This window comes from Delphinapterus leucas, chromosome 15, assembly GCF_059928025.1.
Source record: "Delphinapterus leucas isolate spDelLeu-1000000601 "Yukka" chromosome 15, BTC_Dleu_Yukka2, whole genome shotgun sequence".
In the NCBI taxonomy this organism is placed as follows: Eukaryota; Metazoa; Chordata; class Mammalia; order Artiodactyla; family Monodontidae; genus Delphinapterus; species Delphinapterus leucas.
In genome coordinates this window covers 74,290,596-74,306,633 of record NC_143143.1, presented here as the reverse complement: position 1 = coordinate 74,306,633, position 16,038 = coordinate 74,290,596, and the positions used below count along the sequence as shown (strand labels likewise).

General features: G+C 49.8%; 1 protein-coding gene across 4 annotated transcripts in view; it reads left to right on the top strand.

The window, feature by feature from the left end:
* The window catches only part of ELMO2 (engulfment and cell motility 2), a 38,441-nt gene extending 22,551 nt beyond the window's left edge, over positions 1 to 15,890 (top strand). For 3 of the 4 annotated variants that reach the window (XM_022565034.2, XM_089896992.1, XM_022565037.2), the window contains 12 exons: positions 2,515 to 2,565; positions 6,471 to 6,593; positions 6,909 to 7,043; positions 7,641 to 7,745; positions 7,836 to 7,944; positions 8,283 to 8,419; positions 9,828 to 9,991; positions 10,104 to 10,216; positions 10,406 to 10,513; positions 11,274 to 11,356; positions 13,202 to 13,279; positions 14,359 to 15,890. In XM_022565034.2, coding sequence (XP_022420742.1) covers positions 2,515 to 2,565; positions 6,471 to 6,593; positions 6,909 to 7,043; positions 7,641 to 7,745; positions 7,836 to 7,944; positions 8,283 to 8,419; positions 9,828 to 9,991; positions 10,104 to 10,216; positions 10,406 to 10,513; positions 11,274 to 11,356; positions 13,202 to 13,279; positions 14,359 to 14,559 — 1,407 coding nt within the window. In that variant the 3' untranslated portion in view covers positions 14,560 to 15,890. The remainder of the gene's footprint in view (positions 1 to 2,514; positions 2,566 to 6,470; positions 6,594 to 6,908; positions 7,044 to 7,640; positions 7,746 to 7,835; positions 7,945 to 8,282; positions 8,420 to 9,827; positions 9,992 to 10,103; positions 10,217 to 10,405; positions 10,514 to 11,273; positions 11,357 to 13,201; positions 13,280 to 14,358) is intronic. The other variant, XM_089896993.1, reaches the window with a different exon arrangement.
* The last annotated feature ends 148 nt before the right edge of the window (positions 15,891 to 16,038 follow it).

Genomic DNA, 16,038 nt, shown 5'->3' with positions numbered 1-16,038 from the left:
TCATAAGGATGTCATGAGAAAAAGCCATATTTTACAAGTGAGGAAACCAGGGATCAGCTGGGCAGTGGAGCAAGGGCTGACCTAGGAGGCCAGGGTCCGAGGCTGAGTACTTTTCCTGCCACTGCTGGGCAAGTGCTCTAACCCCCCTGGGTCTCCGTTTCCCTTTCTGTAAAATGCAAGGGCCAGATTAAAGATCGCTCTGAGCCCTTCCAACACGACTGTTCTAGATTTCTCTGGTCAAAGCCCGAGTGATGTACAAAAGCAAGACTTTGTAATTCTCGGTCAATACCGTGGGCTCAGTAAGTTGTAATTCCTGTGGGATTATGTACCAAGTTCCTGGAAGATTCTGGTGGGAGGACCAGGAGCGTCTGTGGTTCTGTCTGTCCTTGTCTTTCTTGGATGGCTGGCTCTGTTCATCTCTTCCTCCCTAGTCCTGTTTTGAATGTAAGCTGAAAGCTCATTCCTCCATCTGCTTCTCTCTGTGCTTTTTGCTTTCTGCCGGCAGGACAAGCATCTTAATCCTCTAGACCTCCCTGTCACTGTAAGTAGCACTGCCATATGGAAAGGGCCCCGCTCTTTTCCAGGTGGGGAGGTTGAAGCTGGGTGAGAATCTCATGATCTGATCTAGTTGTTCAGGGAGCTCCAAGACACAGGAAAAGGTTGTGTGCTGTAAATCTCATTTGTCAGGACACTTAGCGAAGTACCACGGATCAGAGTCGCATAAAGGATTAAGGGGACGCCTGCCCTGGGGAATGTGGCCCAGTCTCTCCTTTGTAACCTGCCTTCACATGGGTCTGTGGTTCAGCCAGGAAGATCAGATTCAGAAATAGCCTGTGACTTTCATCTAGACGATGCCAGATGCATCACATTCCAGCTTGCTGTAGCCAGGAGTAAAGGTAAATCCATGCCCTTTTGGACGCTTTCTAGATCCTAGGAATTGGAAAAGCTTTAGACAGTTGACAGAAGGGAATTTGGATACTCGTTTCTTAGAGGGAGGGTTTCTTAGAGGATTAGAGGGAGCTCAAAGAGGTCAGCTCTATGAGGATATGAAAAAGGATGAGTGCTTCCCCCGGCACCGCAGAGAAGCCCTTGGTTGCAGGCCTTTATATTCCAGCAGCAGACCACTGTCAGTTACCAACTTTGTGAGTTGTGGACAGCAAGATTTAATCGTGAGTTGGCCTCCCATAGCTACCAGAGAAGTTTCTAGTCCACCTTCCTCCTTTGCCAGTCAGTGTGTGCTCAGGGGACGCAAAGTAAAACTTAATATTCCTGACAGCGTCAGCCATTGGAATTTGGCTAGAAATCTAGAAGCGAGAGACAAAGGCCTTCCAGCTCTGAGAAAAATGACAACACTCACGGATATTGCCCCATAGGAGAGGTGTGACAGCTCCCTAAGGCCCGTTGATTTAGAATTATCTATGAAATTAAATTAAGGCAGCAGTTCAGGAAGGGAAGTCATACTAATTAACATTGTAAGAAGTGGTAGCTGACATTGGAAGGAAGAGATGGAAGAATTATGAAAAGCTGTCAGAAAAATTAAAAGCATAGTAATCTGGGACCATTTTGTTTAGGGGAAAATAGCTCCACATTTCAGAAGCCCCATAGGGTATTACAGTGTCACAACACAGAATAATAACTGATGTGTTTTTTTGTTCCTGATGAAGCCAAGTCCTTGGCAGTGATTAAATTATTATAATCATCGTAGTCTCTTCAGAAATACAGGAAGTGTATATATTTTTAGAAGATTAGCATAAGAATGGTCAAAATAACAGTTCTGAGAGGACCCTTAAAGCTTCATTCCCTGGAAGATTGACTTAATGTAGGATACTTTATTTCCTGAGTGAGCTAAATAAATAAAGTGTTACCGTCAAAATCTGAACCAAATAAATAAAGAAGGTGACCCTGTTGTGAAAAATCACTCCAAAGCACCCAACGCCTTGTTCTCTAGACTGATCAGAAGCGAGTCATAGACCGCCTACTGTTTCAGAACATCCCACCCCAGCTCCGTCTGCTGGCGTGGTGCTGGGCGGGGGTGGGGCAGTGGAGGAGGATGCTGGAGCCCAAGCCCTCTTGCTCGGTTTGGAGTCAGTGTTCCATTAGAGTCCCTCCCAGCCTTGGCAGTGGTTCTGGCCCGGGATGGTGCATGTGGCTTGGGAACCATCGTGCTGCTCTGTGGCCTGTGCTTGTTGTCCATCTCCTGGCATCCTTGTAACACAAGTGTCTCGTCCTGAAGCAGCCTTTGTCCCTCTTTGAAGATGACACGGTTGGTTGTACCATTGGGAAAGGAAACCCTGTTTGCATTAATGTGTACTCATGAAAGAAAATGTATGGGAATTTTTCAGAGTATAAAATACGTATTTGAAGGTTTGTGAATTTTTTTTCATTTGCCCACTTTTCATTTTAAAGGAAAAAAATTAAGGGAAGAAGCCCCAGAGCTGTGACATCACCTTCCTCTTGATAGTTGTCACAGCTGCATGCCTGCCACCTTACCTTATGTTTGCTTCTTCTTAATAGGATATGGCCAACGCATTCGCACAGAAGCACCTTCGGTCCATAATCCTCAATGTAAGTTCCCAGACAAGCTATATTTTGTTACTGTTATTGTTTTGTTACTATTAGCTACAACTATCACTATTATTATAGTTGTATCATTATTACTGAAATCACTATGGAGTGGGATGGGCACTCAGAGGGACCTTACCGATAGGTACTAAACACTTCCTAAGCTGGAAAGCTTACGGTTTCTGATCCACTGTAAGCAGGGTTGTCTCTAGGAGGCTGTCCCACCAGGAACTGCAGAGCCTCTAAGGAGGTACTTAGCCAGATACACTGTTTGTTGCCTCACAACTCCACAAACTTTTATCCAGAGGGAATGTGTTAAAATAGGCACGGAAGAGGAATTCACTCAACTAACACCAGTCATAACCCTGAGTTGTGCGGGGCACTGGGAGGGATGCCCAGCCTGGGAGATTGCAGAGGAGGAGCCGTCAGTCCTGCCGCAAAGGAGAGTTGTCAGGAGCCCTTAGAGGCGGGTCTTCAGGGAAGGCTGAGGATAAGCCAGATGACCAGTCAGAAAAGGAGTTCCTGCATGGGGAACGGGGGCACCTAGGAGGAGTGTGTGGTCCGGTGGAGCTTGGGGTGAGAATTTGTGACAGGCTGGAGAGGTAGCAAAGACCAGATCAAGTAGGGCCTAGGTCTTTCTCCCAAAAGCAATTGAGAGGCTTTAATCAGGATCGTGAAATAACCAGGCTGGCGTTTTAGAAAGGTCACACTCCAAGATCCGTGTTTCCTGAGGGGTGTGTGAGGGAGGAGGGTAGAGCGGGAGTTGGCGGGGGAGGGAGGCATCTGGAGGAAGGTCTCAGTCCCTGTTCTGCAGTGGGGATGTGGGCGGGGAGAGAGCTGAGGTGGGAGGTGAGGGCTGGGAAGGAGAGTCAAGGAGCTGGGTTAAAAGGCCATTTTATCAGTTGTCCAAAGCCAGGTGCACCTGGGAAACCACAGCATAGGGAACAAAATGAGAAATCGAGAGTCAAGTGTGAAAGGCTTCCTAATTCTGAGCATGAACTTTGGAGTCGGCAGCCCCCTCTCTGCCTTTAACCAGTCTTTCATCTTGAGCGGTTCACTTAACTCCTGTGGGCTTCAGTTTGCTCATCTGGATGTGAGGCCCAAATGAGCTGATACATATACACAGGGCTTAGCAGGGGGCCTGGCACTTGGTGAGCGCGCTGCTCACATGGGCGGTTCCTTCACCGTAAACAAGATACAGAGGTGACAGAATTCAAGAAGTAACCGTGGGCACCTGTGAGGTGGAGCGATCAGCTGCTCTAAACAGGCAGAGGCCACCAGACTTCACCTCACAGAGCGAGCTCCTGCCTGCGGGCCATCTCCCTGGTCACACAGCCCCGCTGCCAGCCCGGCAGGAAGGACCTGGCCAGACGCTTCCGCCCTCTGCCTGCCACACAGGTCCCCACATTCTCGTCTCCCGTGTCCGAGCGGTTGTGTTGGGCGCCATCCTCTGCATGTGTGGGAGTGGGTGCCCTTCTCAGAGAACTTTAATGAATTTCGAGGCTTATCATTTACCTGAATGGGATTAGAAGTTCAGCTCATTTCTGGACAAACCTGGTGAACAAGCAAAGATTCCATCCACTATAGAAGACAGTTCGGTGTCAGGACTCAGACTGAACCGTTCTGCTAGGAGAAGGTTAACGCGTGCTCACTTAAGTCCCGGGACTGAACGGAGTTGAGCCAGGGAGCTGAGGCCTCGAGGTACTTGCCAGTCAAATAAGACTTCAGACTGGCACTGTTCTTCTTTAAGCCATTGATGACTCAAGGAATTACCCTCCCACTCTGACATCTCTGAGATTGAGAAACGGGGATTAAAGTGAATGGAAACCAGTATCACATTAACTTTAACCTCTCTTCAGAGTGGTTTTATGAATTCTGGAGAGAGGTGAGGAGAGAGGAATAGGGGTAGATGGGTAGGGAGAAATCAGAGTGGCAGAGGGAGGGACGCAGAGAAAGGAAGAGGCTCAGAGTGAGGTGGAGGGGCAGAAGCAGCCGAAGCGGAGAGAAGACCCTGGGCTGGAAGAGACTGGAGGCGGAGGAGGGGCAGAGCAGACCTTGAGAAGGAAGCTTGGGAGGGGCGAGGAGGCTTGATGAGAGAGGTCAGGCCAAGGAGAGGGCTCAGGGAGGAGGTGAGCAGAGCGGAGCTGTCCCCTAGAACCTGCTGTAGTTGGGGAGGTGTGTGCAGAAAGGGTGGCCCAAGCCACGTATGGCTGTTGAACACTTGAAATGTGTCTAGCGTGGCTGGGGAACTGAATTTGTAGTTCTTTAAAGTTTCAGTTTAAATGCCCACGTGTGGCTTGTGGCTACTGTATTGGGCCTTGCAGATCTAGGGAAAGAAAGAGACAGAGAAAGGAAGAGCTCTCATGGAGTTGCACCGGTGGGGAGAGGAAGTCTAGAGCAGCGCCGTCCAGTGGAAATATGATGCGAGCCGCTTGTTTCATTTAAGTGTTCTAGTAGCAGCGTTGACTAAAAAAGGAATAGGGGAAATGAATTTCAATAATATAATTCATTTAACCCGGCATATCTAAAATACTATGATATCAACATGTAATCAATAGGAAGATTGTTAATGAGATATTTTACATTTTCTGTGTTCATACTAAGGCTCTGATATCCAGTGTGCATTTTACATGTACAGCACATCTCAATTTGGACTGGCCACATTTCAAGTGTTCACCAGCCACAGGTGGCTAGTGGCTACCAGACTGGACTGCACAGATCTAAAGAGATTGATCCCGAACCAGAGCAAGCTCTAGAGAGAGCTGACCTAGAGTTAGAAAGCTAAGTATTTTAGAGTACAGCAGAACTTTCTGATATGTTCCACTTCTACTCTGTCATTGGATGTAGCCACTAGCCCTTGTGCCTCCTGAGCTTAAAATGTGGCTGGTGCGACTGAGGACCTGAACTTTTAACTTGAATCAATTTTAACCGACTTAGATGCACGTGGCCACATATGGCTAGTGGCTACCATACTGGACAACACAGCTCTAGAGACGAGCTAGACCGAGTAAGAGAACACGAAGGGCACAGAGGGCGGTTACGTGTGGGAAACTGGGCAAGAGTCTCCTTTGGGCAAGAAAAGACCAAGAACGACAGGATTCTAGATGGTGAGTGAGACAGAGGGAGTAAGGAATGCAAGGGAGCAGGCAGGAGAGAGCAGGAGGCTACTGCGGGCGAGGGAGCAGGACACCAAGAGACAGGACGGGAACCAGTGTTGGTCAGCCCGGAGGACAGAGGGGGGCTGTGGCATGTAGAACAAGACGGAGATGGAGCGTGAGAAGTGGAGAAGGACCTAAGGTTGGTGGGCATCAGGGAGGAGGTGGTGAGCTGAGTGGGTGGGGAGGATAGAGTTAGAGGAGAGGAGAGGGATGTGGTGTGGGGACATGGGGAGGGGGACATACCCAGAATGAGCAGAGGGAAGGGGAGGGACACCAGTAGGAGAGAAGGGGGCCGGACAAGGAGCGTTAGATGCCCTTCTTTGTGTAGGTGTCTCGAGATGATTGAAAGAAAATGATCTTTTCGGAACCTCTCTACCTGGTGAGGCCATCCAAAACATTTTATTTTTCTAAGGGAAAACAAAAGAATTGTACTGTCCAGTTCTGCAAGCGACTCTTCACGCACACTCTGTTGTCTGGATCGATTGGAATGAGGTCCAGCGGCTGATCTCCCGCATCGTAATGTTACTTCCCCGGCCAGGGGCGTGCACAAAAAAGATGGTGCCCTTGGGGCCTGCAGTGAATCATCTCTGCCTGAATCAGACCCATTCATATTCCATCCCCTTCTGGAACTCCCTGTGTGGGGGAGGAAACCCTATCCCCTGCCCAGCATACTGTCTTTTCACCAGCACGGATGTGACTCTTCAGTAAAAATCAGTTCAACCCTCTGCTCCCTGCCTTTGCTCTCTCCAGCATGTGATCCGAGGGAACCGCCCAATCAAAACCGAGATGGCCCATCAGCTGTATGTCCTGCAAGTCCTGACCTTTAACCTTCTGGAAGAAAGGATGATGACCAAGATGGACCCCAATGACCAGGTCGGTTCTAAGTGGGACAGAGCTTTCCTGGCTGGCATCGTGCGCTGTTTGATGTGGTGCGTTCCGCCCTGTGTATTGAGCACCTGCTGTGTGTCAGGAACTGTGCTTAGTTGTGTCAGCTTTGTGCCTCACCATGATCCCTTTCTGCCGGGTGACTGGGCCAAGCCCATCTCTGTCCTGCGATGCTAGAGGTGATGCCTCCTCAAAGATCCATCGGGGCCAGAGTTCTCCCCGGAAAAGCTCTACCCACTCTTTCCTTTCCTTGTTTCCCTTGACTAGCCGACTCACCTGCTGACTGTCTATTTCACCTCCCAGGCTCAAAGAGACATTATATTTGAACTGAGGAGGATTGCATTTGATGCAGAGTCTGACCCTAGCAACGTCCCCGGGAGTGGGACTGAAAAACGCAAAGCCATGTATACCAAGGACTACAAGATGCTGGGATTTACTGTGAGTTTCCCAGAGCATGGACACTGGTAGACCTTCTCCCCTGACAGGCAGTCAGAGGGCCACCCAGACAGAACCCTGACAACCTTCTCTCATAACATGATGGTGGCCCCGGAACAGAAGACACTAAGAAGCTGGAGGGGCCTTGACACTTGGTTTGCTTTGGCCGTGGCAGGTTCACAAGTTTATGTGCCACATATGGCCCCTTGAAACAAACCCATCTGTAGGAGGGCCCAGGAGGTCGGCCGAATGAGTGGAGAGGGGATCTCTCATCAAAGCAGCTAGGTTCTTTGAAAATCTGGAGTGGATATTTTGTGATAGGCTATGACTTGAGAATGGAGCTAATTCAGTTAAATACTTATTGGGCATCTACTCGGCACCCAGCAGTATTTAGGCAGGGGGGATGCAAGACGAGTCAGGTACAGTCCAGTGGCCTGGAGCTCACGGCCTCGTAGTAGAGATGGGCACGTGACAGGAGCTACAACAGAGGCAGGTGTGACGTGCGGGCGGCATATGGTGGAGGGGTGATCGGGGTCCCCCTCAGGTGAGCTCGCACGCAGTGTCTACCGAGTCTCAAATCAGGTGTGTTTATTTCTACAGAACCATATCAACCCAGCAATGGACTTTACCCAGACTCCTCCTGGAATGCTGGCCTTGGACAACATGCTGTACTTGGCGAAAGTCCATCAGGACACCTACATCCGGGTAAAGGCTGGGGAACAGCTTTCTCTGTGTTGATGCCACATCGCTCGCCTCCCTGCCTCCCTCACCCTCCCGTTCCTCTTCCGCCCACAGATTGTCTTGGAGAACAGCAGCCGAGAAGACAAGCACGAGTGCCCCTTTGGCCGCAGTGCCATTGAGCTCACCAGAATGCTCTGTGAGATCCTACAGGTTGGGGAACTGCGTAAGTCTGTGTGGCTGCCCCCTTCCTTCAGCCATTCCTTGTACTCAGGAGCCTGGTGAGACTCGAGGATATAGAGTTAGGTGTCCATGGGACTGGACAGCCTTACTGTACTTTTTAAAAAATTACCAAGAGAGCTTACCGTCTACAGTTGTTTATGGGAGTCATGGATGTGGCTTGTTTGAGCTGGTGATTTAGCATGTTCAGTAGCTACGCCCCCATCCACTACCCTTCTTGGTCCTCAGTCTGGTTTTGTTCCTCCAGACTTTGGTGTGGAGGATCCCAGGTTTCTGGACATGGGCTCCCAGCTTCATCCTTTCCTCGTTTCTCCTCTTCCACAGCAAATGAAGGGCGCAACGACTACCACCCAATGTTCTTCACCCATGACCGAGCATTCGAAGAGCTCTTTGGAATCTGCATCCAGCTGTTGAACAAGACCTGGAAGGAGATGAGGGCAACAGCCGAGGACTTCAACAAGGTCGGTGTCACAGAGCTCTAGGGCCTGTGGGCTGAGACCATCCCAGGACAGTCTGTGACAGCTGGCCAGAGCCTGGGGAATACCTGAGCTGGAGGACAGTGTGGTCTGCAGCACTGAGTCATAAGACGGAGGCATTGAGAGCATCAGTCCCCTCTGTAACCCTGAGCAGGTGTCTCCCTGCTGGGCCCCTTATTTGCCCAGTAGACCAGCACTGGCCCCTCCCCCCTTCCTTCGGGGGCAGGAGGATAAACATAACAGTGATAGCTGTGGGTTACTGAGCACTTACTCTGTGCAGGCACTGGGGCAGTTTTGTGAACTGCAGATGTTATGGAGACATCGGGGTGGATCCACAGTGAAGTGCATGTCAGGGGTACTTACCAGTAGCCATTTCTGGATGCGTTCTGAGTCCACTCTCTGACAGCACTGCTAGACCCTCAAAAGCTGATTATCTAGGAGTTGGCTTTTTTGAAGCTCATCTCATTGTAAAAAATTTGTGAAATATAAAGAAGAAAAAGTTACCTATAATTCCCCTATCCAGCGACAATGACCATTTTTATGTTTCCCTCTAGTCTTTTTTTTTTTTTTTTTAAATTTATTTGGTTGTGCCGGTTAGTTGCAGCAGAAGGGCTCCTTAGTTGTGGCATGCGAACTCTTGGTTGCAGCATGCATGTGGGATCTAGCTCCCTGACCAGGGATCGAACCTGGGCCCCCTGCATTGGGAGCACGGAGTCTTATCCACTGCGCCACCAGAGAAGCCCCTCTGGTCTTTGTTTTGCTGTAGATTTTTCCTTCGTTGGTGGGGAGCCGACTGGATGTGCAGATGGTGTCCTGCTTTTTACTTAGCTGTTGTTGTCTTAAGGGAACTATCACATGTTTTGAACACACTACAGTGTGCCAGGCACTGTGCATCCAGATGGCGTCTCACTCATATGCTTGTGGCAACCTCTATCGAAGACGTGTCTTCCTTTCTCTAGCTTTAAGGATGAGTAGGTGGGGCCCTGAGGATGTTAAGTGACTTGCTCAAGGAGAAGATTGAAGCACAGAGTTGAGATCTGAACCTACTCCTCTCTGACTCCAGAATGTATGAGAAATAAAGCACTTGTCTGGATCTCCCTGGCGGTCCAGTGGTTAAGACTCTACGCTTCCACTGTAGGGGACACGGGTTCGATCCCTGGTCAGGGAACTAAGATCCTGTATGCCCCATGGTGCAGCCAAAAAAAAAAAAAAATCCATTTGTCACCATCCATCATTTGTCCTACGTAACTAAGAAGAGATAGTAGTAGAGAATCAGTGCTCTTACTTGCCCAGCGGATGCCTGTGGTACCCACCGTGCTCAGGACTGCGGAGGGCAGAGCCTGGCATCCGTTTATCAGACCAGGGCTGAGGCGGCCGCCTTCCTCTCTCTCAGGTTATGCAGGTAGTCCGGGAGCAGATCACTCGGGCTTTGCCCTCCAAACCCAACTCTTTGGATCAGTTCAAGAGCAAACTGCGGAGCCTGAGCTACTCTGAGATTCTGCGACTACGCCAGTCCGAGAGGATGAGTCAGGATGACTTCCAGTCCCCGCCAATTGTGTAAGTGCCATGCTGGGGGAGGGTGGGGGTGTGTGTGTGCCAGCTCTGCCTCCCTTCAGAAGGCCTGCTGTCCCCGTGACCTTCTCCTTACTCCGGTGCATGTCCACCGCAGGGAGCTGAGGGAGAAGATCCAGCCCGAGATCCTTGAGCTGATCAAGCAGCAACGCCTGAACCGGCTCTGTGAGGGGAGCAGCTTCCGAAAGATTGGGAATCGCCGGAGGCAAGGTGAGTTGAGGGCCTGGGCGCTGTGCCGTCTGTCCCTACTGCCCGGAGCCGCCGCAGTGGGCGGGGGCACTTGCCCGGGCAGTCCCTGCGGGGAGCAGGCAGGGAATGAGTCGTCTTTTTGCCCCTCGTGTGCCCAGGCCTCTCCCGGAACTGTCCTTGCTCACCTGCCTGTCTTCCCTTGTGTTCCAGAGCGTTTCTGGTACTGCCGCTTGGCCCTGAACCACAAGGTCCTGCACTACGGTGACTTGGACGACAACCCTCAAGGGGAGGTGACATTCGAATCCCTGCAGGAGAAAAGTAAGTTCATTTCTCTGTTGGGGTGTCATGGTAGCTGGACTTGCTGTCAGGAGACCTGAGTTCTAGTCCTGGCTGCTTCAAACTGGTAATCTGGCCTTGGGCCAGTTATTTCTCTGAACCCATTTCCCCCGTTGGTCAGAGGTCATCTCCACCTGGCCTAGGGGTCAAGGGGCCGTTTGGAGAATTCAGTGAGATTACAGGTATGGGTTTTGCAGATTGTAAAGGGTGATACAAGACTAAATTGAAAGGCGGTGGTTAAGAGCAGAAGCTCTGAAGCCTGACTGCCTGGATTCACATCCTGGCTTTGCTGTTAATTCTAATTAATTACAAGTTAAATCTCCCCCCTGCCTTGGATTCTTCTGTAAAATGGGAATAATAGCCACGTTTCCCTCATCAGAGGATTGAATGAGTCCTATATGTAAAGCACTTAGAACAATGGCTGGCAGGGGGTAAGAGTAATTATTAGCTGCCTTTGCTCTCGTGGCCGTTGTCATCTTTATCGCCACGAAGTGGAAGTGAGGTGAGTGTCTGAGGCCCCCTTCCCTAGGCAGACAGTGCAGAAGCCCTGAACCCACCTCCAGTTAGACTTGACACAGCGCAGCAGGCCAGAGAGTCCAGGCGAAGCGACCACGGAGCGGGGAACCCTCCCTGAGCTCATACAGCCCTGTGGGTCTGGGGGCTGGGCCGTCCCTTCCAGCACTGATGCAAGGACCAACTTGCAACATAAAGCTTCCAGAAACTAATTCCCCTCATTTATCAGTTCCTGTTGCAGACATTAAGGCTATTGTCACTGGGAAAGATTGTCCCCACATGAAAGAGAAAAGTGCTCTGAAACAGAACAAGGTGAGTGGAGAGGCAGCCCAGAGTCTGAGCTGCTGTCACAGTGATACGTGGAGCGTAGTCGGTGGTGGTTGCTTTCTAGGTGCATGACCTCTCGCCCCCATGCTGTCTCACGTTAAGTTCATCCTGAATGTTTTGTTAAGAACAGTTTGAACAGACGCCAAGATAGATAGAACCCCCATAGACGCCTCACCCAGCCTCATCAACCAGGGCAAAGTCTACCCATCCACTTGTCCCTCTTCCCTTATTACTTTGAAGAAAATCTCAAGTATTATATCGTTTCTTCTGTAAATATTTAGAATGAATCTCTAAATTATAAGGACTCTCTTAACATAATCACAGTACTATTTGCACACCTAAAAGGAAATAAAAAGTTGTTATTTAGTATCAAGTATGCCATTGATGTTTGATTTTCCACTAATTGTCTTAAAAATGTCATCGTTTCTCTATACAAAAATATATGTGTTTATGTGTATTCGCATGCACACATACACACACTCATACCCACTTAGTTTGCTAAATCAGAATCCAGATAGGGTCTCTGCACTGTGATAAGTCTTTTAAGTTTCTTAATTCATAAGTTCCCCCTCCATCTTTTTTTTTTTTTTTTTTTTTTTTGTGGTATGCGGGCCCCTCACCGCTGTGGCCTCTCCCGTTGCGGAACATAGGCTCCGGACGCGCAGGCTCAGCAGCCATGGCTCACGGGCCTAGCCACTCCGCGGCATGTGGGATCCTCCCGGACCGGGGCACGAACCCGTGTCCTGTGCATCGGCAGGTGGACTCTCAACCACTGCGCCACCAGGGAAGCCCCCCCTCCATCTTTTGCAGCTCTTTTTTTTCCCTTCTCTTTGCAGTTTATTAGTTGAAGAAACCAGGTTGCTTGTTTGGTAGTTTCCCAGAGTCTGAAATCTGCTGATTGTCTCCCTGTGGTGTAGTTGAGCCCATTCCTCTGTCCCAGATCTGTAAATTGGTAGAGAGATCTAGAGGCTTGATCCAGTTCAGGCTTGACCTTTTTATTTTGGCCAGACTCCTTCCTAGATGGTATTCTGTTCTATCAAGAGGCACATAATGTCTGGTTGTCTGTCTTTTTTGTGATGTTAGCAGACTCTGGATGCTCAGTACCTCATTTCATTAGTAAATTAAGGTTTGCAAACTAGTGATATTCTAGTGCGCTCATCCCTTTTCGTTTATTAGTCGAACTACTTCTCTAAAGAGAGACTTGCCATCATCTATGGTGGTTTCCCAGTGGTACAGTTTATAAGGAGGGAGGATAAACGCTTGATTCTTCTCTTTTATGTACCTACTTTTAAAACAAGGACTTAGTTCCCTGGTATCATCCAACAGTGACCTATTTTGTGCATGTGTTTTGCTTTGGTTTTTTAGTGGTATTGTGAACTCATGGATTTAAGCCTATTATATTTGTTTCAGTCATTACAGTTATGTTATTGATGCTCAGTTGTCCCATTTTTGGCCACAGTTTGTTTCTGTTGTGGTGTGTCTTTTAAACTGTTAAGACTTTCAGTTTAATTACCCAGATATATATGTAAGGTAATATACAGTCGTGGACTCTGACATTCAAAGGTTCCGAGTGTTGAGAAATGATTTTTCTCCAATCTTAGAAAGTATCACCACATCCTAGGCATGACTTAGGTGGGTTAGTGAGGGTTGATTACCGGTGCCCTCATCTCCAGCCACATTTGTGCATGAGCCCTGGGACCTTGATGACATCACATCTGAATCAGCATATTTGGTGGTGGTGCCAAGTCACTAGGACTTTGACCAAGCTCTTGGTATGTAGGGCTCAGGCCATTCCCTTGCTCCAAATAACTGAAGCCCTTTCTCCTTTAGGAGGTGCTGGAATTGGCTTTCTCCATTCTGTATGACCCCGACGAAACCTTAAACTTCATTGCACCTAATAAGTATGAGGTGAGCAGCGTGGCGCTGCCTTGGGCAGCGAGGCCTTCTCTGTGCCTGCAGCTGGAGGGGAGGGGTGGGCAGAACAGAAACATCCCCCTAAAGGCAGGGGCCCCAGAGTGTGACGAAGGCTGCCGACACCAACTAGGGATAACTTGTTTGCCTGGAACTAGGAAAATGCTTCTCTTTTCAGTTTCCGCGTGGCCACCCACCCAAGTGAGCCTGACAGATCCTCCCTCTCCAGGGCTCTGGGGCATATGTTGTAGTGGATCTGACCTGGACTTTGAAGCCAGGTGGATCTGGTCCTCTTTACATGGGGACTACAGTTTCAGCTGTAGCACTAGAAGATGCTAGATATTGAAAAGCAGCTGTGGTTGAGAGCATACATGTCTGGTGAGCTCTGAGAGCCAGTGGAGGGAACTGGAGGTGGGGCTTCTGAAAGAGGAGACCCTTAGGCAGGGCCTGAGCTGCCAGTGGAGTTTGATTGGGAAGAAGTGAAGAACTAGCAGGTGGGAGACAGGTGAGCAAAGGCAGGAAAAAGATGGAACAGAAGTTAGGGAGGGATGGGCTGAGAATTCTTTGTTATTCCCTCTTCTCATGAGACCCTCTAGTTCAGTTTTTCTAGTACTTATTCTTAACATTTATTGACGGTTGTTTTTTTTTTTTAACTTTTTTTTGAAACAAAATTGAGATTCTACAGAGATTCCTTTTGTTTCCTGCCTTTTCACCTAATATGTGCTCCCCCCCACCATTACAAATTTCCAGGGCAATTTCAGGTTTCTGTAAAGAGAAACTAGTTGGTGTCCCTGTTCTTAGTTCTTGTTTTGCTGTATTTATTAATTGCATTTTTAAAAATCACACTTCATATTATTTTAGGGAGTTTAAGTGTAAATCCCTTATAAAAATCAGAAGGTCTTTTGAGAAAGTGAACAATCACCTCCCAGTTTACCTTTGCTCTTATCCCAGATGAGTCCTGCCTGTACTGAATAGGGCCCAAAGAGGCTGTGTGAGCCCTGTCAGCAAAGGGACTTTGGCAGGACCTCCCGCTGACCAGGGTCCACCAGTGACATTTTGCAACTTGCTTCTCACAGTACTGCATCTGGATCGACGGCCTCAGTGCCCTTCTGGGTAAGGACATGTCCAGTGAGCTGACCAAGAGTGACCTGGACACCCTGTTGAGCATGGAGATGAAGCTGCGGCTGCTGGACCTGGAGAACATCCAGATCCCCGAGGCCCCGCCGCCAGTGCCCAAGGAGCCCAGCAGCTACGACTTTGTCTATCACTACGGCTGAGCCCAGAGCCGGAGCCAACGGTACCCAGCAAGGGACTTGCGGCCCAGGAGGAACACTCACAGTCTGGTGCCTTGTCTTTTGCTTGTACAGAATCTATAGTGACCGTGGTGGCCAGTCAATGCCAGTCACTCCTCAGACCCACCTCGGGCCACCCAGAGCTTCCTCTTGGTCCCTGTGCACTCTGAGCCGTGAAGGCAGGGTGCTCTGCCGTCCCCATCACCGGGGAGCCTGGGGTCGGGCCGTGAGGAATAAACAGCAGACGCCCTTGCCTTCCAGGCCAAGAAACTGCTTCTTGAGCTGGAGTTAACAACGGCCACTCACCTTTTCTTCCTGACCCTGCTCGCCAGTTGCCTGGATCCCCAAGCGGGCGAGAGCTGGCCCAGGAAAGGCCGCCCCAGAGGACAGACGTGCTGGGCATGTTGAGAGCCTTGGAGAGGCTGCCTTCGGGTGACCCGGGCCTGTGTCTCAGATCTAAGTGGAAGCCTTGGCCTTTGCTCAGTAGCTGCCTTGCCCTTGCTTTTGCCGTCTTCTTGAGGGCTCACCTGGCCTCGTCCAGGGCCGACGTGCTGCTGAGGTTCATCTCTGACATCTCTGGTCTCAGGAGCCACCGGATCCTCTTGCCCACGCAGTTGTCTGGGCAGATGGACATGTCTCCCTACAAGCTCTGTCTCTCATCCTGGCAAGTCAGAGACATGCAGGCCAAGTCCCACCCTCTTAGTCTCAAGGAAGAGCCCAGATGAAGCCTGGGTCTAGACTGTGGTGAGGTCACTAGATTCCACTCCCCTCCCGCCACATTTATATCTTTTCCTTCCTCGGGGAGAAAGCTCCCACCTCACCTGAATTGCGGCCCCTCCGGTTTGCTTTCCTTTGGCCTTCCAGACCTCGGGAGGTTAGCCTCCCTTCCTCCCTCCCCCAACGCTGTGGTTTCTGCCATTGGCCATGATTTCAGGGAGCCGGCTGGGGCCAGCGGAGGCCACAGCTGTGCCAGTGAGGCTTCCCTGGTGCTGCAGCACTTGTAAACCACACGCACAGCCCGTCTCCTTGGACACGCGTGGACACAGTGGCATTCAGTATTGGTAGCCTAGCATGGTGGGTACTGCCCAATGAAGAGTGTACTATATATTTTCTTTACTATAGGCCATACTTATACAGACATGTATATATATTTATATAAGATCTACCTATCCTAGGATGGAACGTTTGAGGGAAAATAAAATGGGAGGCCAAAAAAAAAAAAAGGTAACACTTCCAGTTGTGAGCCAAGATTGTAACCTGAGAGTGGCCAGGAGCTTCCTGTCAGTAACCATGTTTTCAATAAATACTCTTTCATGTACAAACTGGTTCCCATTAACAGCTGTTTCTCTGTACTTGCTCCCTGCCCAAGGGAGCTTTCACCTTGACAAGCGTTCATTTCACTGTGTCTGGGAGACGTTGGAGAGCTCCAGCTAGAGCCCTCAGCCGCCTTCCCAGAGCCCCTTC